Genomic DNA, 24,219 nt, shown 5'->3' on the forward strand with positions numbered 1-24,219 from the left:
TGTTCTACGTAGGCCGAATCTTGCGGTTCCCAGTGGTGAAGTGACACACCGCAACTGAAGCACTTGACTTTATCTCCTTCGCCCAAGTAGAAAAATCCGGCTCTGGCTAATTCTTCGGGGGTCGGTCCTCCCAGATACTTAGGCCATTTTCCTTTGAACGATTGAAGACGATTTTCAAAGTCGCAGTATTCCGACAAACGCACAGGAAACGAATATTCGTCTTTCACAGGTTCGTTTCGATGAGGGTTGAGTGACATGGGCAGGAGTTTACTCAGGGCTGGATGACATCCGTAGGGGGGTAGACGTGAAGGTGAACATTCCCCTTTAAAACGAAACCCAGTAAAATGTCCAAGAGGACGAGCGGCATCGCTTTCGCATCCCTCAGGTTTGACACGCACATCATCACTTTCCATGATAGGGGTAGTGACACTAAAGTTCCCATGATGCTTTACGGCATCGCTAAGGTCACAACGTACAGCATCGTACCCATCGCAAGGCTCACAATCGCATTCCACTTCCGAAGCCTCACACTTGAATTGTGCCTTTCTAAACAACTTGTTTTGTGTTTCTCTGAAAGTATTCATCTTGTTTGCTCGGTCTTGGTAGTCCCAATGAACTATCGATCTTGACCATAGCTCCCCCTTTTTATATTTGTCGCAATGCAGTCTCCAGCTTGTACATCTTTCTTTTTTTACGTTTTTTATGTCTTGTTTCGGAAGGTACCGTCTCTAAGATACCGTCAACATTGTACCGTAGTGTGATGGGTGGAAAGGCCATAGAAAGGTAAGGGCAATGCGGACACCATCGAGTATGTTCCAGAATAGCTGAATCTTTATAGATACATAGATCCATTCGTAACTTCAGTCCGCAAGCGAAACACTGTACCTCGTATCCCAATCCTGACTCAGGTGCCAAGTAGACAAATCTTGTTCTAGCTAAAACATGCGAAGAAGGTAATCCTTCCCTATCCGTAGGCCATTTCTGAAACGTGTCCAATCGACGGGCACAATCACAATAGTCAGGTAAGAAGACTGGAAAATGGTAGGGTTTGAACTTGGAGTTCTCATCGGGTTTCTCACTCGATTCTTGCTGTGGCGAAGTCATCTTTCTGGTGGGTGACTATCCTCTTACAACCAATGTTTTATACCAACGTGTCCATACGGCAAAGTAAAGTGGTTGGGTAGTCGCACTCGCTTCTGGTACACGATTTGATAGACTTTTTCCAAGGGTTGACTGACGATGTGGTGAGTGGGTAAACGTACAATCTTGTTCGGTTGGTAGGTGGTCACTTTAAAGTTTCCATCCTCTCCCGATTGCAAGGCTTCTTTCAATACCCCAAAGTTGACCACTCGACTGGTACGATAATTCAGAGTCAGTCCTTTCACTTTGCACGTCGTGTGCACTTCTTCTTGTTTGTCACGGTATTCGTAGCCGTAATTTTTGGGACCACCACTGACGAAACTTAGAATCTTGTCGTCGGGATGCTCGTCTGTCCAGGCTCCTAAACGGTCTCCTTCGATGTTAGGGTGCTGTTGACTTGGGTGATCGATGTAGATGCAACTGTCCGTGTCAAAGTACAGGACGCGTTCCCCTAACAGTTCTAAAGCTTCGTACAATTTTAAGCGAGCATGAGCTGTCACGTAAGCCGCAATGATGACATTTCCAAAAGGGTCGTCTTGTACAAAGTCCAGATCTTCTTCGTAATTGACCAAGATCAAATTCTCTCCAACGACGTCCACGTGTTTCATGTATTTGGTTTTGTCGTGAATCATCTGGAAGTAGCGGGAAGGTTCTGTCAAATATTCCGTCTTGGGTAAACACGGTCGTTGTGCCATTTTACCCCACAAGCAATTTAACATCACTTTGGCAAACGATCGCCTGCCTTCGTTTTTCTCGATGTGGTCTAAAGAGATGCCTTCTTGTTCGTAGTATTTCTCTTTGAATTGTATGTGGTCTTCGGGAGTGTGACACGAGGACGGATAGCCGCTGGCTTCTTGCTTCAGTTTCAAAAAGGCATCCACGTAGTCAGCGAAAATGCCTTTCTGACTGGGGTCACCCTTGTGGTATTGTTGTGTCTTGGTAAAGTGGCAAATTTCGAAAACTTCTAACAGTTGGTATCCCATGTCCATAGCTTTGAACAATTCTACGCTGACCCAGGTTCCCGTCAAGGCACGTTCTTCCTGGCTGTGATGGCAAGGCTGGTCTTGGTTGCACGTTTCGGCACAAGTACGGCACAAGGGAAACAACAGTTTGCCTTGACAATGGTGAGGTAAGACGGGATGGTATAGGTTCGTGGGAGGCAAAACTTTGCACTTGATCAAGCCTTCGTATTGTCGAATGTTGACCAGGTCGATGTGTTCCGTCAACAATTGCGGGTGCCCTACAGGAAAGCGACAATATTTGCACACGTAGGGATACAGCGAACACACGTCCAAGTATTTGATTTCTTCTCCTTTCTCTTCGTCGGCTTGGTACAGCAAACAGGTGGCATTGGTCCTTCCTCCGTACAAACTATCCCTCGGGTTCAGCGGGTCCATGAACTGGTAACTTTCCACGACACGTTTAAACTCGGGATCGGTTTTCATACGGTGATCGTACTCGTGTTCCCACATTTCCACCACTTGGTATCCTTCCTGTTCTAACTTTAGGCGTCGCTGACAAGTGTCCTGGTACAAGTCTTCCATGGTTCGTTGTAAAAACTGATTTTTAGTGCCACGGTCAGGGTAACAGACGGGACATCCGTGAAATAAGCAACCGTTAAACTCGTACACGATCTTGGGGTTTTCTAAGTCCCAGCCATCGACCGAATACGTTCCGATGGTCTTTTCGCCTCCTCCGTTGCGGGCATGCTGAATCCATGTGTCTTCCTTGTCGCACAAGTAATGTAACCAACGTAGGGCTTTGACCGAGTATTGACGTTTGACATAGTGGGTCGTTTGAGGACTGATGACAGCCACGGTCTTTTCAGGCATGAATCATTGTCGATACACTAAGGAACACGCTTTGGCAATGGTGCAAGCTTCTTTCAAAGGATCGATCCCTCCGTGTTCCATGAACAGTTCTCGAAATTTTCCACAGCATCGCCGTAAAATGTCCACGTCGGAACGACAATACTTTAGCATTTCTTCCTGAAAGTCGAAAGGGTCCGAGGCGTGAGCCTGGTACCAAGCGTAGAAAGCTTCTCGTTGTTCGGTACGCATGTTGTCGGGGTCGTAATAGTGAGCCTCAGGTAAATGGGGTAGAATGGTGTGTTGATTGGCTTCCGTATTGAAAAAGTGTGGAAAGTACCCTTTAGCCATTTCTGTCATTCCAAACGTTTTAGGCATTCGACTCAAAGGCATGGCCAAATAGCTCATCGAATCTTTAAACTGTACTTGTCCCATTTGCATGAAAAATGATTTTGGCTCCGTTCAAAGTCACTTTAGGACGTTCGGTGCCATGTTCCGTATAGTACCTCAAAAGAAACTGTCCATCGTATCCGGAGAAATTGTGAGCCATCACTGTGGCATGACGATGACAATCTCGGTAACGTTCGATGTCCTCTTTGCTCCACGTCTTGTCGATGGGGTCTAAGACCCATCGAGCGAAATCGGCTAGAGTGTTCGGTCCCCGAAAGATTTTTTCACGCCCTCCAGGAATCTTGCTGCAGTGAGGGCAATGACTGAAGATAGGTTCTTGAATGCACTTCTCGCACGCTCGATGAACCACGCAGAAATTAGGAATGTGAATGCCAGTCTCTTGCATGCAGTCGAAATCGAAAAAGATGAAATTCCCTTTCTTCTTTTGACCGTTCTCTTTCTCTGGTGGGGGTTGGTATTTTTGCACGTAGCATTGGTGTTCCAAGTCCACGATGTGGTGACAAATGTGACATTTTTTCTTTCCTCGACATACGTGTGCCTTGGCAGTATTGGTACATATGCCTTGTCCACACGTAGGGCACAATCTCAGGAGTTGACAAGCACATTTCTTCTGTGAACCTTGTGTTTTCAAATGTTGTTGGTAACAGGTAGGGCTGACAAACGTGCGCAGACAAGTTGAACAAGGCACTAGTTCTTCGCTCAGACAGGGTGAAGAGGCCAAACATCCTGAGCATTTCAATCCACAATACTTGTGTTGCTCTCGATTATTATAACCATAATCACATTTCTCACAATAATAAATATATCCCAGGAATCCGGTGATAGTGGTAATGGCATCGAAATGGTCATCGTGATGATAAACATGAATGTGTTTTCCGTCCTTAAAATCTTGGCCTCGAAACAACAGAGGCCCGCGCACTTCTTGAGGGTGCACTTTCAAGGTGTAGCGTGGAGCTAGGACATCTTGCAATTTTTGCATTTCAGGAATGCCACAGGGTGTGTCTTTGGACAGGCCAGCTTGTTGCAACAGGAGTTCTGCTTCGTTTCGTTGTTTGGCTCGGTCCGATTGTCGAATAGTTTTCCAGGCTCTTTTCCATTCTGCCGTGTCGTTCTTGATGGCATAGGTTCGTCCCACCACGATGGCTCGAGCTAAACACATCTGGTCCTGAGGGTTGTTAATTCGGACGAGACTCTTTTTGGTGCTGCGAAGGTCGTCCACCAATAACATCTTTTTGCGTCCAGTCCCTTGAGGAGGAGAGACGTGGGTCATGTCCAGTGTGGCTTTACCATCGGTGATGTCAAACTGGTCATTAGATTGTTGTACGTGTTGAATCTTGTCCATGACTTTGGAAGCGGTCAATTCTGCAGGGGTGCTAAACTCGATCCAAACAGGGGATTTCAAACCGTCGTGTTGTATGGAAAGTCTCAAGCGATCGTCTTCTTTGGGTTGACATTGTCGCTTGAGTGCAGTGAGCAAAGAATCCCACACCCCAGTGATAAACACTTCTGCTTTCTCTAACGGCACTTCAGCCTTGAAATCTTTAAACTTCACCGTGTATTTGTAAGCCGTGGTTCTAAATTTTCTAGAGGAGCGCTTTTCCGTCTCTCGAATGGAATAGTATTTTTCAGGGTTGACTAAGGGTAGCGAACTTGGTTTAGAGGGTTCAAATTCTGGTTCACTCATGTCCTCTTCAAAATCACTGGCATGAATTTGTGCCAAGATTTCAGCCGTGGTACGAGGCGATAGATCACGTTTCTGCCTCTTACTTTCTTCTTCTTTCTTCTCGAATGAATAGGATCGTTTCATCTTGAGTGCAAAACGTCAAATGACTCAAGTTCAAACACCATAGACTAATTTATAGTCATGGCAGACCAGCGTACATAAAAGGGTGTGTGTCTTGTCCTTTCACTATTCATTTCACTCTCAAGCCGAGCACAACGATGGAAGAGACTAACCAAATCGAACGTTTCGTCAGAGCTTTGCGAGGGGTCATTAGAAAATTCTCTTCAGACCAGCCCACAGACTACTCTCCTTCCTTTCGAGATAAAAGTCAAGATACTTGCTATATCTGTCAGAATAAAGGGCATTGGTCTTCAGAGTGTCCAGACCGTCAGAAAAGAACAAAAAGAAGGGCTGAAAAAGACAAAAGTCAAGATACCTGTTATTATTGTAAAGAAAAAGGACATTGGTCTCCAGATTGCCCAAAAAGGAAACAAGAGGAATCAGAAGAAAAGAGGAATTCTTCAGAAGAAAAGAGGGATTCTTCGGAAGAAGAGAGGGATTTTTTAGAGGAAGAAAGCAGACAGGTGAAGAAAAAGAAACAGGAGAAGAAAAGAAGAAGGGAAGAAAGTGAGGAGGAAGAAGAGGAAAAGAGTGTGACGGTGAAGAAATTTAAAAAAACAGAGAGACTAAACAAGGAGACAGAAGAAGTCAATGAACTTTTAATTAAAGCGTTCTGTTGTGAATTGTGAATTGGATTGTAACAATGGATAAAAGGATAAATTAATGATATAAGGTAAGTGTCTTTGAGTTATGATTTTAAAATAAGAACGTACACTCACGCACTCATACACAGAGACGTACTATAGGGGGTAAAATGGGCTGTTTAATATTTTTTTTTGAGTTATTGGCAAATTGAAATTGTATATCTTTTCGAGAAATGTGGGTGGCCCTGAAAAGGGCCTTTTTTCTTTATGGTGTAGGGGTGAGTTTAAGCAATCAACTTTAACTGCCTTAAGCCTTTGCCACGACCAAGGCCTACTTCTGGACTGCGTAATGTTGATAATGATGATGATTGGGTTGAAATCACTAAGGGTGGTACGGTAGGCTTAGTCACAGGGTTGACGTGTTTAGCTCGGGAAGGTCGTATTCTCTTCGGTCGTAATAAAGAATTCTGATACATTTGTTTCAGACTTCTTAACTCCGCTAAAATGTCCAACAGTACCGTGACCGTTTGATTTTCACCCTCTTGTTTCTTTGCTGCTACTTCTTCTTGCTGTTGTTGCTGTTGTTTTTTTCTTACCTCTTCTTCTTGCTGCTGCTGTAGAAGAAAAGCTTGTTCCGCTTCCTTTTGTCGTTGTATAAATTTCTCCAATTCTTCTTTCTGTCTCTGTCTAAAATTCTCCACTTGCGGTAATGAAGAAGGTAACGAAGGTTCCGGAACAAATTCTTGCGAGGAGAGTAAATCCACAAAATCCCAATTCACCTCTTCTGAAAGTAAGTCCGGGTTCCCTTAGGCAGTCTCCCCTGCTGGTGCACCCCAATGGATCGTTTTCTGAATTTCCGTCATGTTGAATCACTATCGCATAGATTGACTGTACACAAGCACTAGCGAATCTATATAGACCACGTGACGTCACAGACTGCTCTCTTCGGATTGGATGTGGGCTGACTGAATTTTGTAACGCGTGAGTAGTAAATGGGGATGCATTAGCGACAATGGGAATTAGCATTACAGACCCCCCTGGGTCAGATTAGCGACAATGGAAATTTAACATGGCGAAAAATCGTGGGTCAGATTAGCGACAAGGGAAATTAACATGGGGAATAAATCGTGGGTCACTCTAGCGACAAGGGGAATTTAACATGGAACTATAGTGTGGGTCTGTCTAGCGACAAGGGGAAATTAACATGGGGAATAGAGTTTGGGCTTTTGGGATTTTTTTTTTTTTTAAATTTTTTTAAAAAAGGGGTAGGCAATTGAAAGGCTATCTCTTTTCGAGAAATATGGCTGGCCCTGAAAAGGGCCTTTGGGTTTCTTCTTCTTCTTCTTCTTCTTCTTCTTCTAACACTTCCACTTCTTCAACCATCTTCTCACTTTTGTCACTATTCCTGTCTTCTTTTTCTCCTTTTCTGGCATCCAGTCAGGATGGCCTAGAGCTCTAAACTTTTCCTGAACTTTTATCCAACTCTGATTCAGTCTCTCAAACTCTGCCTGTTTCTTTTTGTTTTCCTCATCCTTTCTTTCTTTACTCCATGTCTCCTTTATCTTCTTTACTTCTTCCACCATTACTTTTCTTATTAATTCTTCAGCTTTCTTCAGCTTTTCCAGACCTCTTTTGACAAAGGGTCAATCTAGCCATTTCACCATTCCTTCCAAAAAGCACCTTACTTCTACAACATTATCCAAGGCCTCTTTTAACATTCCAATTTTGACATATGCAGGATTAATTAACCCTCTCAACTTCTTCACTTCTTCTTCTATTAACTCCTCTATCTTCTCCCTCGCTACTTTTAGTTTGTTAGCAAGGTCCAGACTGTTTCTTATCCTCCATTCTCTTTCAATTCTTTCCACTACATATTCACTGTCTATCATCCAATAGTATGTTTCCTTTAAGTTGTTGAACAGGTCAGATACAGCTACCATTTTCTTTCCGTTATTCCGTAGAATGGTGCGAACGACGAACACTGTGGGTTCTTATAGTGAAAGCGCTGACGTGAAGGAAAACATCCCCCTAAAACATAAAATTGATCTTACCTAGATCATGACCCAACAACGCGCGGACGTGAAGGAAAACATCCCCCTACTTTCTCATTTCATATAATAGAACCCTAACTATACTCTTCACATACGCTAAGAAATCCATAATCTACTATTCACACAAACATACCTGAGCTCTTACAAACACAAACACACAAACACATACCCTCACATTTTTTAAAAAAGAGTTAGTGTTTATATTCACACTACTCTACCTACACATATTGGCAAATTAATAGTTATTTCTTTTCTAGAGTATTGGGTAGCCCTGAAAAGGGCTGGTTTTTTTGGAACTTCATGGACACCTGGTTAATGGTGGCACCTTCCAGGCCTGGCGCCACATACACATCTTGTCCCACAGTTACTTTTTACCTTTTTGGGGGAGAGAGCAGAGGCAGGATATGTGGCTTCAGAATCCCAATTTTCGGTTTCTGGGATTCTGAAATTTTTTCTTCTTCTCTCCTTTTCCTCCTCCTCTTCTTTGTATCTTCTCTCCTCCTCTTTATATCTTCTTTCCTCTTCTTCTTTATATCTTCTCTACTCCTCTTCTTTATTTCTTCTTTCCTCCTCCTCTCTCATCCTTCCTTCTTCCACAATGGCTTCCGCGGCCAGTTCATTCAACAGGCGCCTGGCATATTCCAGATGCACATGAAGTTCCAACAGTTTCGCCAGTCTCGTGTTCATTTTTGGTGTTGATCAATCAACAAGGGTAGTTAGACTGCCGAGCGAGTTTCAATTTATAGTGAAAGCGCGGACGTGATGGAAAACATCCCCCTAAAAACATAAAATTGATCTTACCTAGATCATGACCAAAAAAACAACAACGCGCGGACCTAAAAGAAACACTCACTCACTTTTTTATGCTACCCATCATTATTTTAAAATTTTTTATAAATCACTTCAATAGACTATCCGCATACGCAAAGCAATCCAATCTAACCCCAAATATACACCTCAAACACCAAAAAAGACATTATTTTAATCTACTATTGACCCAAACTTACGTGAACTGTTACTAACACAAACACACAAACACATACACTCTCACTATCAATAAAGAGTTAGTGTTTATATTCACACTACTCTACCTACACACATTGGCAAATTAATAGTTATTTCTTTTCTAGAGTATTGGGTAGCCCTTAAAAGGGCTGTTTTTTTTCAACTCCAGATGCACCTATCTAATGGTTGCACCTTCCAGGCCTGGCGCCACACACACATCTTTGACTCCAGTCTCTTTTTACTTTTTGTCTTGAGAGTGCAGAGGCGGGATGATTCGCTTCAGCCCCCCAGTCCTCTGTCTCGGGAATATTGTACGACATCCTCTCTTCTATTTTCTTGTCCTCTTCTTCCCTCTCTCTTCTCTCCTCCTCTTCCTTTTTAATTCTTGCTTCTTCTACGATAGCCTCCGCTGATAGTTCATTTACTATGCGCCTGGCATATTCCAGGTGCATCTGGAGTTCTAACAGTTTCACAATTCTGGTGTTCATTCTTCTGGTGGTGGTGTTGATCAATCAACAAGGGTAGCTAGACTGACGAATGAGTTTCAATTTATAGTGAAAGCGCGGACGTGAAGGAAAACATCCCCCTAAAAACATAAAATTCATCTTACCTAGATCATGACCAAAAAAAAACAAAGCGCCGACCTAAAAGAAACACTCACTCACCTTTTATGCTACCCATTCCTATTCTAAAAATTTTTTATAAATATCTTTAATAGACTATCCACATACTCAAATCAATCTAACCCCAAAATATACTCTCCCACACCTCAAACACCAAAAAAACATCATTTTAATATACTATCCATACTAACGTACGTTATCACTTACAAACACAAACACACAAACACACAAACATTTTTTAAAAAAGAGTTAGTGTTTATATTCACACTACTCTACTTACACACATTGGCAAATGGATGGTTATTTCTTTTCTAGAGTATTGGGTAGCCATGGGTCACCCGCACTGGATGCCGGAAACAGAAAAGAAGAATTCCATTGCCATATTATAATGTTCCGGTTTGTTGTATAATCCATTATTGGGGTGGTCATTTATTGATTCTTTTGTGTTGAGGGTTATTATGTTAACTTCAAATTTGATTCGATTTTGCTTATTATGCTTATTATCTGTGTTATTTTATCCACGATGTAGTGGTGGTTGTTGATAAGTTCGGCTTTGATCTCTGTGAGTAACTTTTCTATTGTCGGGTTTGACAGTGATTTGTTTTTGGTGTTAGTGTTATCTGATTCTTCGGGGTGGAGTTGTGAGTCTTTGTGGGATCTGATTAAGAATGTATCTTGTTTATTTAATCTTGTTTGATCTTGTTTGACCTTGTTTGACCTTGGTAGGTTGGGTGTTTGGGCTGTGGTTGCTTCAGTTGCTGGTTTGTTTGGGGTCATGATGTGGTAATTTTTATTACTGGGGGTTAGTTTTTTTGCCGCATGATACGGGATTTGCTTGTTGTTCATGATATCTATGGTTTGATATTCCTTGATAGTGTTGGGGCATTCGTGGGATTTAGGTAGGTGCGGGCCCCTGCAGTTGGTACATTTGGGTGTGGTTCTACAACATACATCTTTGTGGTTTCCCCCACATTTGTAGCATAGTTGGGTATATCTACATCTGTTAGAGAAATGTCCCCAGTGTTGGCAGTTGCTGCAGAAACTGGGTTTGTTTATGTATGTCTCAAGGCGGTGGCGTGCCCCAGAGTGATCTAGTCTTATCATGGTTGAGAGTGGAGAATTTGATTCTAGTATCGCTGTATTGGTTTCCTGTCCTAAATGATTTTTGAGTTTATACGCCCTATTTATGGGGGTACCACTGTCTTTGAGTTTGGCAGTGAGGGTTTCATTGTTTATCCCTTTATTTTGTCCTGTGAGTTTTAGAACTGCTTTAAATGTGGGGGTGTTCGTGCGGGAGTATGTGGCTAAGTCATTTGTTCGTGTGTTATTGTTTATTGCCATGAGGGTCTGGTTGCTATTGTGTGTTTTGGTTATTATGTTCTTTGTCCCTATTTGTTTGTGTCTTTCGACGTTAACCCTAATGTTGTTAATAATTTCAATTTCTAGGAATTTGGCCATTTGACTGCGAGTGCTGCAGTGTACTATTATGTATCTTGTGTTTGGCCTAAATATTTTGAATTGTTCTTGATGAACCCTAAGGAGGGCCTGTGTGAGACTGTTAACAGTTAAGTTTATCAGTTTATTGGAGTTGCTACTGATATAAAGTGTGTGTTCTATGGGGTGGTATGAAAATTTGGCCTGTTTCTTTGGTTCTTTGTGGGGGTGTGAGTTTGAATTATTTTGGGGGGCAGGTTTGTTCTTGGTAAACATGGGTCCCTTCCCTTTACCCTTGCCATCCCACACGTTAGGTTTTGATTTAGTGGTTGGGTTAGCTTGTGTTTAGTTTCGGCTGCTGAGTAATTGTTCTTCAGTTAAGGGTTTTGATGGTCCAGGGGTCTGACTGTTATGATATTTCGGTTTGTTGTTACTGATATGAATGGGTGGAGTTATCGTTACCATGGGTTACTTAAACGAACCACCTGGGGATCCAATCAAGAAACCTTACTAGCTTTATATAAATCGTTAATTAGATCTAAACTAGATTACGGATGCCAAATTTACAACTCGGCACCGCAAAATAACCTCAAAAAACTAGATAGCATACAAAGAAAGGCCCTAATTATTTGCACTGGTGCACTACCATCCACATCACTAGTGGAACTTCAAATCTTAACTGGAGAACTGCCGCTCCACCTTAGAAGACAAGAACTCACCCTCAGATATGCAGCCAGGCTAACAACACACCCCGACACACACCCCACCCGGCTAGCTATAAATAAATGCAACATACCTTTTAGAACTAAATTATCACAAAACATACCAGCAGGGAAATTAGTCCATCAATTAGTTGAACAACTTCCTATAGACAAACTCCAAGCAGAAATTGCAAATCACTATGACAAAGAACCATGGATAAATATCAACCCCACAGTTAACACCCTCATTACGAAATATGGCAATAAAAACGAACAGGAACTCAAACTAAACACAATCTGTACAGAAGAAATCAACTCAAAATATTGCAACTACATTAAGATTTACACTGATGGATCCAAAATTACAGAACCACCCAGAACAGCAGCAGCTTACGTAATCCCCGAACTTAACATTAAAGTAGGAAGAAGACTACCTAACCTCTGCTCTATATACACAGCTGAATTCTGGGCCATACTTGAAGCACTCAAATGGATCAAAGAGAACAAAATACCCCAAGCGGTAATAATAAGTGACTCGCTAAGCGTCATAAACTCAATACTTAATAACAACACCAAATCAAGAGAAAACTATCTTAGGCAAACCAATTTATTGTTAAAAATACTGAACAATAATAACTTACAAGTAGAATTTATGTGGATACCATCCCATATTAACATACCAGGTAACGATATGGCAGATATAACAGCTAAACAAAAACTAAACGAAACCACTCACATCAACCTAGATTATAGCATATGCGAACTCAATAGCATATCTAAAACCCTCATTGATAATAAATGGCAGGAATTATGGAACACAAGCACTCAAGGCAGGAAACTAAAAACCATCATTAAAGAAGTATGTAGAAATAGGAAACCACCCAAAACAAAAGGCAGTGAACAAAAATTCATAAATAGAATACTCACGGGCAAAACCAAGCTGGCTAACAGCTTCGGACAGTACATAGGACCACAACCACATAACCCTAACTGCTACCACTGCAGGGTCCCAGAAGACATAGAGCATATTTTTAACAACTGCCATACACTTGAAAAAGAAAGGGCTAAGTTTAAAGTTAAACAGCATAAAATTGGATCCCCTACAACATACCCAGAATTCTTGATGAACACAAACCCCAATATTAATCTAACATTCAAAAATATCATAAGTTTTATACACGAATCCAATCTACTCAAAAAAATCTAAGAAAGTAAATCAAAGACCAGTTAAAAATATAACAAATCACTGTTTGGGAATTATGACGGCCGGCTCGGTCTCGTGGGTTCACAGACTGACACAGCCGTTCATAGCCCGAATAATAAAAACCAGTTAAGGACGAATATTACAAAATCACTGTTTGGGAATTATGACGGCCTGCTAGGTCTCGTAGGTTCACAAACTGACACAGCCGTTCATACCCCGAATAATAAAAACCAATTAAGGCCACAAAAAATTAAAATAGGAAAATAGGAATTAATTAAAACAGGACTCCATAATAACATACAAACAACCATAAAAACAAGTTTTCATTCCAAACCAATAAGATAGGGAATCAAAATAAATAAGGAATTGATGAAAAAAAAAAAAAAAAAAAAATACTCCTAACCGTCTCCTTGTCTCTTAAACAACATCTGGCTGAACTTTTAAATCAAGCTTCCACAGCTATTTCTACTAACATACTCAGCCAAATCCAGGCAATGTTGGCAGACGACACTGAAGAATTTGAAACTTCCACGCTGGCAGCGGCCCTGGAAGTATCATCATCCAGCGGCGATGAAGCTGATGAACCTGCACCACCCAAACACAGTGGAAAAAAGGAAGGCTCTGTCTACCGGAATATCGGACTGGGAAAGGCAATTGATGATATCAAAAAAGCGGGCCACTTCGTCAATGCCACAAGACCGGGTGTCATAATGTGACCTCATCGCTGCCGACCAATCGTGGCGGGAGTCACATACTGCTTGGTTTGACACCTGGGGCATTTCAATCCAACTAAGAAACACGAGTGTGTGGTGTGACTATTCCCACTCATGTCTATTAGCCTTTCAGTCAGGTTGTTAAGGACTAGTTAGTCCTACACCTGAGTGGCTAAATTAAAAAGTACTCTTTGAGTACATAAAAGCCTGGGGGATGAGGCTCCTTTTCCTTCCCCCAGGAGTAATTAAAAATCACGCAGTGCGTGAATAAAAAAGTGGTACATGTTCAAAAGAACGAAAACCACTATAATCCAACTAACTAACTAACTAACTCAATTTTATGTTTTTAGGGGGATGTTTTCCATCACGTCCGCGCTTTCACTATAAGAACCCACAAAGTTTGATGTTGGAACCATTCTAAGGAATAACTGAGACAAAATGACTCAAGTATCAGTTCTATTTAATCTATTGAGAGACATCTATTTCTGGATAATGGATGTAGAATATGTTTTAGGAAGAATAGAAGAGGAATGGAGGCATGGAGATATGAAAGACTTTGTAACGAATCAAGTTCAAGGCCTAAAGACAGCAAGAGATATCATAGCAGGGATGATTGAAGAAGAAGTCAATAAGTCAAGAGGCTTCATTAACCCACCTTACTTCAGAGTGGGAAGTTTGAAGGAAGCACTGGATCATGTCATCAATGTCCGGTGCTTCCTAGAAAAAATATTGTACTGGACAGAGTGGAGAAATGTAAATGGGGATTGGAAAAGGTGAAGAAAGGGGAAGATCTGATGAGAAAAGTAATGGAGGAAGAAGTAGAGAAGATTAAAGAGAAATGGAGGGAAGAAAGAAAAGATGTGGAAAACAAAAAGAAAAAGGAAGAGTTTGAGCGGCTTAACAATAATTGGATGAAAATCCAAGAGAAGTTCCGAGCCATGAGTCACCCGCACTGGATGCCGGAAACAGAAAAGAAGAAGAAGAAGAAAGGAATGATGGAAAAAATAAGAGGATGGTGGAAGAAGTTAAGGAGCTAGAAGAAGAAAAAAAACCAAAGGCCCTTTTCGGGGCCACCCATATTTCTCGAAAAGAGAATGACTTTTCAATTGCCTACCCCTTTTTTTAAATTTAAAGTTAAATTTAAATTTTAAAAAATTTAAAAAAAAAATCCCATGTTCAATTCCCCTTGTCCCTAGACAAGCCCAAACTCTATTCCCCATGTTAAATTCCCCTTGAGGCTAAAACGACCCAAGACTATTTCTCCATGTTAAATTCCCCTTGAGGCTAAAACGACCCACGATTTTTCTCCATGTTAAATTTCCATTGAGGCTAAAACGACCCAGGGGTCTCTGTAATGCTAATTCCCATTGAGGCTAAAGTGACCCTATTCACTACTTCTGTATAACTAATTTTCTAATAACAATACTGAATAAAAAAAATTGTTAGAAACACACAACATAGATATTATGACTAACAAGAATGCATTTCGAAGAAATACTGCAAGCTTTCCAGGCTCATATTTACTGTTATTTACACGTAGACAGGAGAACTATGATGTTGAATTGTTTGCTGTTATAAACTACTTTTATTATTGTAATTTCTGTCAAAATGTGACTTGCCGAGTTCGAGGTTGTGGAATTGAATAATAAATCAAATTAAATTCGGATAATCAAAGAAATACCCAAATATGAAACGATTTAAGAAAACAAAAATGTTTCCCAAGCGGGGAATCGAACCCCGGCCGCCGCGGTGAGAGCGCGGAATCCTAACCACTAGACCACTTGGGATTGGCTGAACTTAGTTTGAAGAAACTTTTATAATAAACAAATTTTGTTATACTATTAAGTAGAGAGATAGCTGTACGACATGTGGATTTGTATAATTTTATATTAAGACTTTAAATGTTTACTTAATTTATATTTATATAAGCATATATATTAAGTTGGTATTCAAATACATTCATCTTTTGTCCACTTTATTGACTCTCTGGGTTGAAAGCACTGACTGAAGTGAAATGTAAGGTCAATTTTGATTGGTTTCCCAAAACTATCTGCAATAATGGCTGAAATTTGCAGAAGAAAATGAAACGCAAAAAGTTGTAGCTGTTTTCCGCTGCAGCATTGGTTTACGTTTTTATGTGGGTAGACTGTGGAGAAAGACGTTGTGTTTACAATGTCGAATATAGGGCCAGAAACGTGTCAATGGCTTTCTGTAAACGAGGAGACATTATTTCTCCATGACGGCCTTATCCGCGTTACGGATCTGGTGGAAGTTCCCAAGGATGTCAACAGTGCCCAGGAGGGTGAACATGAAGTCATCACTTTTGATATGAAAAATCCATCCGAGCTGAGTGATCGTCTTTTAGCAGTTTGCGGCACTCAAAATAATGCATATGCAAAATTATTAGAATATCGCCTAAATGCCCTTCGTGGGTATTGGAATGCTCACAAACAGCTGTCAATCGAGGAACAAAATGAAAGAGAAAGTAACACAAACGAGGAAGCTATTGCATTGCTGAAAAAGCAAGGCATATGGAAGGAACCCGAGCAAGCATCGTTTTCAACACGTATAAGTGTGTTATTAGTATTACCATTACTTCAGTCTCAGAGTCTGATTGATCCGTCCTTGTGCGGGGTGACAGCACGAGTGCTCTTGAGTTGTCTTAGAGATTGTGCTCCACTGAGTCTTTCAAAAGAACCAGGCGACTGTTTGAAAGGACTAGAATCACTTCTATGTAAGTGGTTAGGAGAACAGGAGGACAGAGGTTCCACTCAACATGTTGGGGACTTGGATCAACGCCAGAATATAGCCTCAGCCCTTGTAGCCTTGACTTGTGCAAGGTGAAAAATTATATGAGCGTTTTTTTTAGGATCAGATTATTACTTTAATTTGTTAATTTTAGCAATGTGTTAAATCTCTGAGATCATATCCATGTATTTATGTGCTTGTATTTACCCTGACCACTCTATTGTAATGGCCCAGACCCTATAACTTTGTTTTATTGTGTGTAAATGTTGTATCAGTTTTAGAAAATAAATGCTCATTATTTAAATGCTGAAAAATGAAAGCATTTCTAAAGGTACTAACATTCTTATCCAGTTAATTTTCTTGACATGGTTAGCAAAACATTTTTGTTTAGTTCCCTTAGTGTGAGTTGCATATTATCATTGAACACATTCAGATCTCGGTTACCTCATATTACCCATGCTAAAACAGTAAAATCTATTTCAGATGGCTGGCAGATAATTATGGTTGAGTTTTATCTAAATATTCCAAATTTAGAGAAATGTGTGACTCTACCACTGAATAAATGCATCACAGGCACAGAAAAGTATATACTTGAAGAAAATAGCAGCATTATAAAACATCACAGTACCAAAATTGGGCAGGCTATCCAGATCAGATCACTTCAATTTTGACCTTAATTTACAAAATTTGCATTCAGCCAGAAAGATCCACAACCCTTAATTGATAATATTCAGTTTGCTGCATAATTTCTATGGGATTCCTGAGGTCCTGCATACCTTGAGTGAGCCCAAGGGACATTCTCCAACCCACAAAATGTAACAAATTCCAATCACCTGCCCATTATAGGGAACATAAGTAGATAATATATTCATCTGGTACTCAACAAAGGTACATCTTAGCATTCTACATTAAACACAGTTTAATGGTTTTAGCATTTTCATTCAGCATATTGCAGAAGGGGAAAAAATGTTGGTACAGAGCATGCAGACATGTGTCTTCTTGCTACCAAATGTGAGCTTTGTAATGTTGACAAAGTATAGTCCATTTTTTGCCCCTTCACTAGCCATAGAATTCAGTTTTCTCCATATTTTGAATGTCCGGAAAATTTTGGTACAATTTTTTTTTTATATTCTTGGAAAATACTGCTGTTTAATGTTTTTATGATTTGGTTCTTTGTCATGATGTTTTCAGTCATTTAGTTGTCCGTTCACTCTGGATTATTTGCAACTTTTTAAAATATTTTTGTCTTGTTGGAATATAATTTTTACATGGATCTTACATATTTGCTTAAACGATGCTTATACAATGCATAAAAAAAATAGAATACCTATAAATAGTCTGAGTTTCCTCTGACCCTTGCCACCTCGTTTTGGATATTTGGATATTTATGTTGGCATGCAGGGTCAGAGTCCATTCGCTATGGAAAAGTTGGAATTCACCGACATCATTTGGTGTCAGCATGGGGTAGCTTACCAGCCTGCCCGCAAACTTGAACAACCTTTCATCGAGATATGCCTGCATGAAATCGATATCAGTATGATTTATTTTTTCAGAAATTGGGATTATAGCATTTGTTTTCTTTAATTCGCTGACAGACAAGGTGAAAGGACATCGTTGCTGAAATTTTTACCTGGATCCGGCCATTTGCATTCCTAGTCACATGACATCACAACTCTTGCATTCTACATGTCAATGACATCAGAGGTCATACCGCCACGTGATATCATCAAGAAACAATTTTTTGAGTTTCTGTAGGAAAACAAATTGAACATATAAATAAAAGTCGCATAATTTTTATAGAAAAATGAAAAAGAAATAAACTTCTCAAAATATTTATTGTGAAAAACAACAGAAAATCTGTAAATGTTGCATCAGTTTGAAGAAAACCAGATTTACTATGCAGAGAGCGCATGACAATGTGGTAGTCACATGACACCATCAAAAACATTGCTGACACATGCTCGGTACTTCTTGAAAATGGTTATCTCCACCCTGCTGTGATACTGACGGGTTTCTGGTCATTGTTCTGAGAATAAATATGTTGAGAAATAAGTGTACATTATATTTATTTACAAACATTATGCGACTTCTTTATAATATGTCCAAATTCTATGTACAACCACTTTGGAAATTTGTTTAATGTCAATATCATGTGACCATATGATTTATGATGTAATTGACATGTTGGTTACGAGATTTGTATAGTTCTGTGACTCGGGATGCAAATGGTCAGATCCAGGTCAAATTTCAGCAACAACGTACTTTCATCTTGCCTGTCACCAGATTAAGCACATGACGAATGCTATTCTCACAATTTTTGAGAAAATAAATCATATTCCTGTAAATTTCATGCAGGTATATCTTGATGAAAGATCGTTAAGTTTGCTGGGTCGTCTAGTAAGCGGCTACCCCATGCCGATACCAAAATAGTGTCAGCAAATTCCAACTTTTCCATAGGGAATGGACTCTGACCCTACACCCCAACATAAATATCGGAGTATCAAAAAATGGGGTGACAAGGGTCAGAGGAAAGTCAGACTAACCTATAAATTACATCCCATTAACCACTAAACAGAGTAAGGCCAAATTTGACAGAAAGCATCCTGGTTTAAAGGGTTCTCTACTTGATACAAATCTTTCCAGTCCACCATTAAATGTGGCAGTGATGACTAAAAATATAAAAACCTGCAAGTGTTTTCCTCCTAGAAACCAATGACTAGATTTTACAAAGAGCTTTACATTTTTAGTTCTTGTCATAGACCAGAAGAGCATATCAGACGGTGTATTTCCCATCATCTGTCTGTCCATTTGTTAGCACAATTTCGTTGTTGCTACTCATGGAAAATTGCCAAGAGACTTTACACATACACACACATTCATTCCAAAGTCTAGTTGCTTGTAAATGAAATTGGTGCTGCACAGACTTCCAGTATGGCCACTAGGCTGCCTTGAAAATCTTGATAATGCTACTTCTCTTGAATGGGTGGTTCTATCAGCATAGGGTTCTCACTGAAAGACTTCTTACATATATGATGTCTAGCACTGCTCGCATGTCAAATATGGCCACTATGGCAGCCACTTGAAACTTTTGTTATTGCTGCTCCTCTGATTAGAAAATCATTTTTGACTTTCTGTTCAGGATGATTTTTTTTCCTGATTTTGTATAATACGTTATAAGAGATTGAAATCATATGATTATGCATTTTTCTCCAAGCTACTTGGGGATGATTACAGTACTGAGATACATTTTCATTGTTCATTTTAGGTGACTCTGTTGCATCATTTACTCCTTTATAAATCATTGGTACAAGAAGCATGCCTCTCTGTATGGCACACATAAATCCCCAAGACAGTGAATAGAAAGGATTGTTGATTTTAATTAACTGAATGAAGTATATCTCAGACTGGCTTACTGAATAGAATGCGCTCATTGCTAAGAAGCATAAGGTTGGGAGAAATGTCTTATTGATTTTGATTGGTGTAGGCACCAGATGAGAACATACATTCAGTAATTATGGATAGAAAATGTGAAGATGAGAAGATGATTCTGCTTGATATATTACCAAAGTTGTAGACAGGGAAATCAGACTTTAGACTTAAATGTCCCAAAAGAACTCCAGAGGGGAATCATAACTCAAGCATGAAAAATTCTGATTCTTTTTCCTAAAGCTGGTGGCTGGGTAGTCCAATAATGATACATGTTTGTAGTTTTCTTGAAATAAACAAGGAACAGGTAGGATATATGCAACACCTGTTTGTTTCTTTCTAGATGAATTCACTCTTGGTCCTTGTAGGGTCTCCTGGGTTCTACTTCTTCCCTTTCTGGAGAAAAAACCCCACCTGGTGATATATTGCATTTGTTGCACTCAGTTTCAGTGTCGGCTTTAAAACAGTCAGTGTTTTGCCATTATGTAACAGTAAAGCTAAATACTTATGATATTTTTGTCTTAGTTAAATAGTAGACAATGGTTGACAGCATAATTTGTTTCTTAGCTTCAACTAACAGTAGAACGGTCACTGGTGAAAAACGTCTTTCTCCCAAAGCCCATATCTGTTCATTATTGGTCACTTTGTCATTCAAAGTGACACTTCATTAATTTAACCCCATATTGAAAGATACAACTTACAGCTAGTTATCTGAGCCTTTGTAGAAAAAATATTTGAAATATATCATGAAATTTTACAAAAGGTCGATACAGTATAAACTGGCTTATAAGTTGAGTCAAACCTCAAACAACTGAGATCCTGATCTGCAATAAAATAATGCACCTGCTAATCGGAGTCTATCTATTGATTACTCCTAACAAACCACACAGACCATGTTCTGCCGGCACAGATCTAGCTCAATGCAGTTTGAAGTTTGACTCTACTTATAAGTGAGTATATATGGTAAGTATGATTAAAAAGAAAATCATGGCAGTGGAAATGGAGAGTTTTACCAAGTATCAGAGAATCTTGAAAGTCTTTGCGATATGCATATTAGGAAGAGAATCAGTAATTGTGAGCCAAACGGGGATTATTCGCTTAACAGTAGGAGTGGTGTTTTCACTATCTCCCCCTCTTCGATCTCATACATGAGAATTATATTGAATACCATATTTAAAAAGTTCATTATCATTTTAGCATAAAAAAGACATCATCTGTGCATTTAGAACACACTGCAAAATCGTGAACTGTGCAGTTCCAGAACTGGAAATAATAAAACTTTTGCGCTTGAGATCTGTCTTCCAGTCACAAAGAATTTTACATTTTTTAGCACCACATTTGATTGGCTAAAAGTGAAAACCTAATCTCAAACTAAAGGTCAGAGTTTTATGATTTCCAGATCTGATCTGCCATGGCATAATTCCTTACAGTAGGAGAGGTATCTTCATTACCTCCCCCTCATCAATCTTTGGTGTACATCTTATTGTCAATATCACCCTGCATCTGTTTTTTTTAAATGAATGTTACCAGTAGAGCATATCGCTGACCAATTTGTTTTTCATCTGTATGTAATATATTCTATTATGTATCTTCTTTTCTCTTTCTAATGGTCACATTCTATTTTTTTAGGGGCCACTTGAAGTCTTTCATACATACTGTACACCTTCTACTGCAACTATCCGACATTGAGAACTTACCAGTGGCAGATATTCTTGTCAGACTCTTAGAAACAGAGGGGGGACAAAACCAGTCCTGTACAGTACTTGGCAATAAGCATATTCTTTGTTGGGGGTATGAAGACCTACTCAGCAGCACAGAAAAGGAGACTGCAGAGAAGGACAAAGGTAATGCTTGTTTTTATGTGTTTTACCTAGAGGATGCTGAAATTGAGAGTCCCATCTCTATTTCCATTGCTTTTACACTTCCACCATATCTATAGAGCTCAGATAGTGTTTACAATGTCTGTCTGTTTTGTCTAGTAATATCACTTCACATTCAAAGCAGATTTTGTTTACCTCTTTTGGAGGACTGCATAGACTGAAGTCAAGTTTGACATGAGGTTTTACTTTAAGAGTGTGTGAGTGAAATTTCAGCATATTCATTTATGGCACATTCTACTTGTTAAAGGGGCTAGGAAAGTTTGATTTCAACATTTACACTTATGGCTTGTTTACTCGATTGGGGGGATTTTCATAGGCATCACATTGGCATTTATCTTAAATGAACACATTTTTCAGTTAATGTACTTCATTAGCTTGCTTGTACAAAGTACAGGATTGCTTATGCTGTGGCCCTGCCATTGGTGTTGAGATATGAAAACAGTGGGTTCACTTTTTCATTTAAGGTTTGAATTAAAGCTTATATGAATCACTATGCATTAGACTTCACTGTTATTCCAGGTTAAAAATGAACAAGAAATGAGATATGCCTTGCATGCTATAAATGTTCCTTGTCCTTTACATGCAGTCAGAAAATATCTGGTCCATAGTGTTACGAAAGAGCATTAAAATTAAAAAAATGTGTGAAGTCTCCTTCAAATGAATGTGAGGTCTTGAACCATCATCCTAAGATGGCATTGATTGCTAGCATAGCTTGGGACATCATGATGCCCCCACCCCAAAGTGTCATATGATGCATATGGCCACTGTTACATTAGGAGATTTGGCAGAAAAAGGGATGTTGAGTTTTCATCCCCAAATTTATCTCGGACACTGCTTGAGCTACAAATGCATTTGATGCTGCATATCTGACAATGCATTTGCTAAACTTTGGGCAGTTTCTGCCTTTCCTTGTATCATAATCGATAGATAATTTTTTTCTACCTTATGGGGGAGTGTCCTTCATTTCTAGCAGGCCAGTGATTAAGTCCCCCTCCATGTCCGAGCCTGGCCTTTGGGCCTGTAAGTCCGGGCACATGGGTTTTTTATTAGCTTCTGATGGTCTTTTTCAACATCTTTTCACACTGCACTGTGCCATTCCATATGCTGACCAACCACTCCAGTCATCCAGCTGACCATGATGGTGACCACATAACCACTTAAATGAGCCAGACTGCGTACTGACCAATATGGCATGCTGGCAACTGGCAACTGAGCTGAACACATACCAGTTGTATATCATGCTCTCTAGCCATCCATATTTTCTGAGCCATTTCAACTGGTGGTCCATTTATTTACAGCTTATCCTTTGGAGCAATACCATAATACATTTAGAGATGATCTCAGTACCTTGCCTATGCCACGATGGACATATTCCCTGATGAAGATAACATGCATAGTAAATGTTGGGATACACTTAATGCCTTAACAAACTTAGATCCAACAATGGAATGGACATTATTTAGTTTTATAGGTGGCTGTCAAGGAAATATATAGAATGTTGTACGCTTCTGTATGTCTGCCAACTGAGAGCCTGGCCTAGAAGGTCAAGGCATTGTTAGACCTGAAAGATGAGGAGGAAACATCCCTGAGTCCACCTGTTTCACAGTCAGTGAAAATAAAGGAAATTTCCAACCATTTGTCAGAAATAGTCCTTGACCCATTGAATTCTAAAATGTTTTTCACTAAAAGTCCTTCATGATGAATGTTCCATTAGATTTTGGAGAAAGCTGGGATTGTGCAGAATTAGATCAGGCCATTCCTTGACAGTCTGGCTGTGGCAATTGTTCACAAACAGAACTCTTTGGGTGGGTGTATTCCAGGTTCTTGCTAGTGACAAATGCCAATGGAAAGCTCATGCACATCATTGACCTCAGCCATATCAAAAAATACATTGCAGCACCAAAGTTCAAAATGGCAATGGCTCATTCAATCAGACTTCTATCAGAAGGGATGAAGTTTTGATCAGTTTAGACTTTACTGACCCATATTTTAATGTTCTTCATCCAACTGCATGCAAGTCCCTAGAGTTTGCCTGCCAAGGAAAAGTGTATCAGTTTCATGCACTCTCACTTGGTCTTGACTAAAGTCCTTGTGCTTTTACAAAAACCATGTACTACATAGTCACTCTGTTCTTGTTGATGTTACCAGCGTTGACTGTGGCATATCTGGACTGCATTTTCCAAAACAACTTGGTAACTTCTGTTCTGGTGAAAACCAGGAATAGTCTCCTGACTCTTTTAGGTTACCTTGGCTTTTTAATGAACTGGAAATAGTTGGATCTTGATCCATTTCAGCATTTTGTCCCTTTGGTCATGGAGTCTATCAACAGTCTCAACATCCTCAGTCTCTCTCACATAAATATATTACAGATTACCAAGCTCAGGAGTGGATTACAGCAAGAGTTCTTGCAAATCCTCTTCTTGCTTGATGCAACAAATGATCTGATTCTGCTAGTTTGCCTTTTCATGTGTCCCATGCAAGGCACCCTTCGATCCTAGAACTGCAAGCTATAAGATCCTTCGAAGATGTACAAATGAGAGTGGCATGCATAAAGGGACTGGTGCAGAGTCAGTAATATTTTACCTCTGAGTGTCTAATTCTCATAGCTGGCTGATTTCTTTCTTTGAAACAAAATTAGCCCTGACTGC

The 24,219-nt window shown here is 39.8% G+C and overlaps 1 protein-coding gene and 1 non-coding gene across 2 annotated transcripts in view; one reads left to right on the forward strand and one right to left on the reverse strand.

Annotated features, from left to right (window-relative positions):
• Positions 1-15,232: 15,232 nt before the first annotated feature.
• On the reverse strand, positions 15,233-15,304 carry Trnae-cuc (transfer RNA glutamic acid (anticodon CUC)). The gene has a single exon. It is a non-coding gene; the product is annotated as a tRNA-Glu (tRNA).
• A 271-nt stretch (positions 15,305-15,575) lies between these two features.
• Positions 15,576-24,219, forward strand: part of LOC149775324 (putative E3 ubiquitin-protein ligase HECTD4) — a 243,898-nt gene continuing 235,254 nt past the window's right edge. Inside the window, exons 1-2 of the mRNA XM_089944036.1 lie at positions 15,576-16,357; positions 21,321-21,535. Coding sequence (XP_089800162.1) covers positions 15,690-16,357; positions 21,321-21,535 — 883 coding nt within the window. The 5' untranslated portion in view covers positions 15,576-15,689. The remainder of the gene's footprint in view (positions 16,358-21,320; positions 21,536-24,219) is intronic.

Source organism: Sinohyriopsis cumingii, chromosome 19 (assembly GCF_028554795.1).
Source record: "Sinohyriopsis cumingii isolate HCF-2022 chromosome 19, ASM2855479v2, whole genome shotgun sequence".
Lineage (NCBI taxonomy): Eukaryota > Metazoa > Mollusca > Bivalvia > Unionida > Unionidae > Sinohyriopsis > Sinohyriopsis cumingii.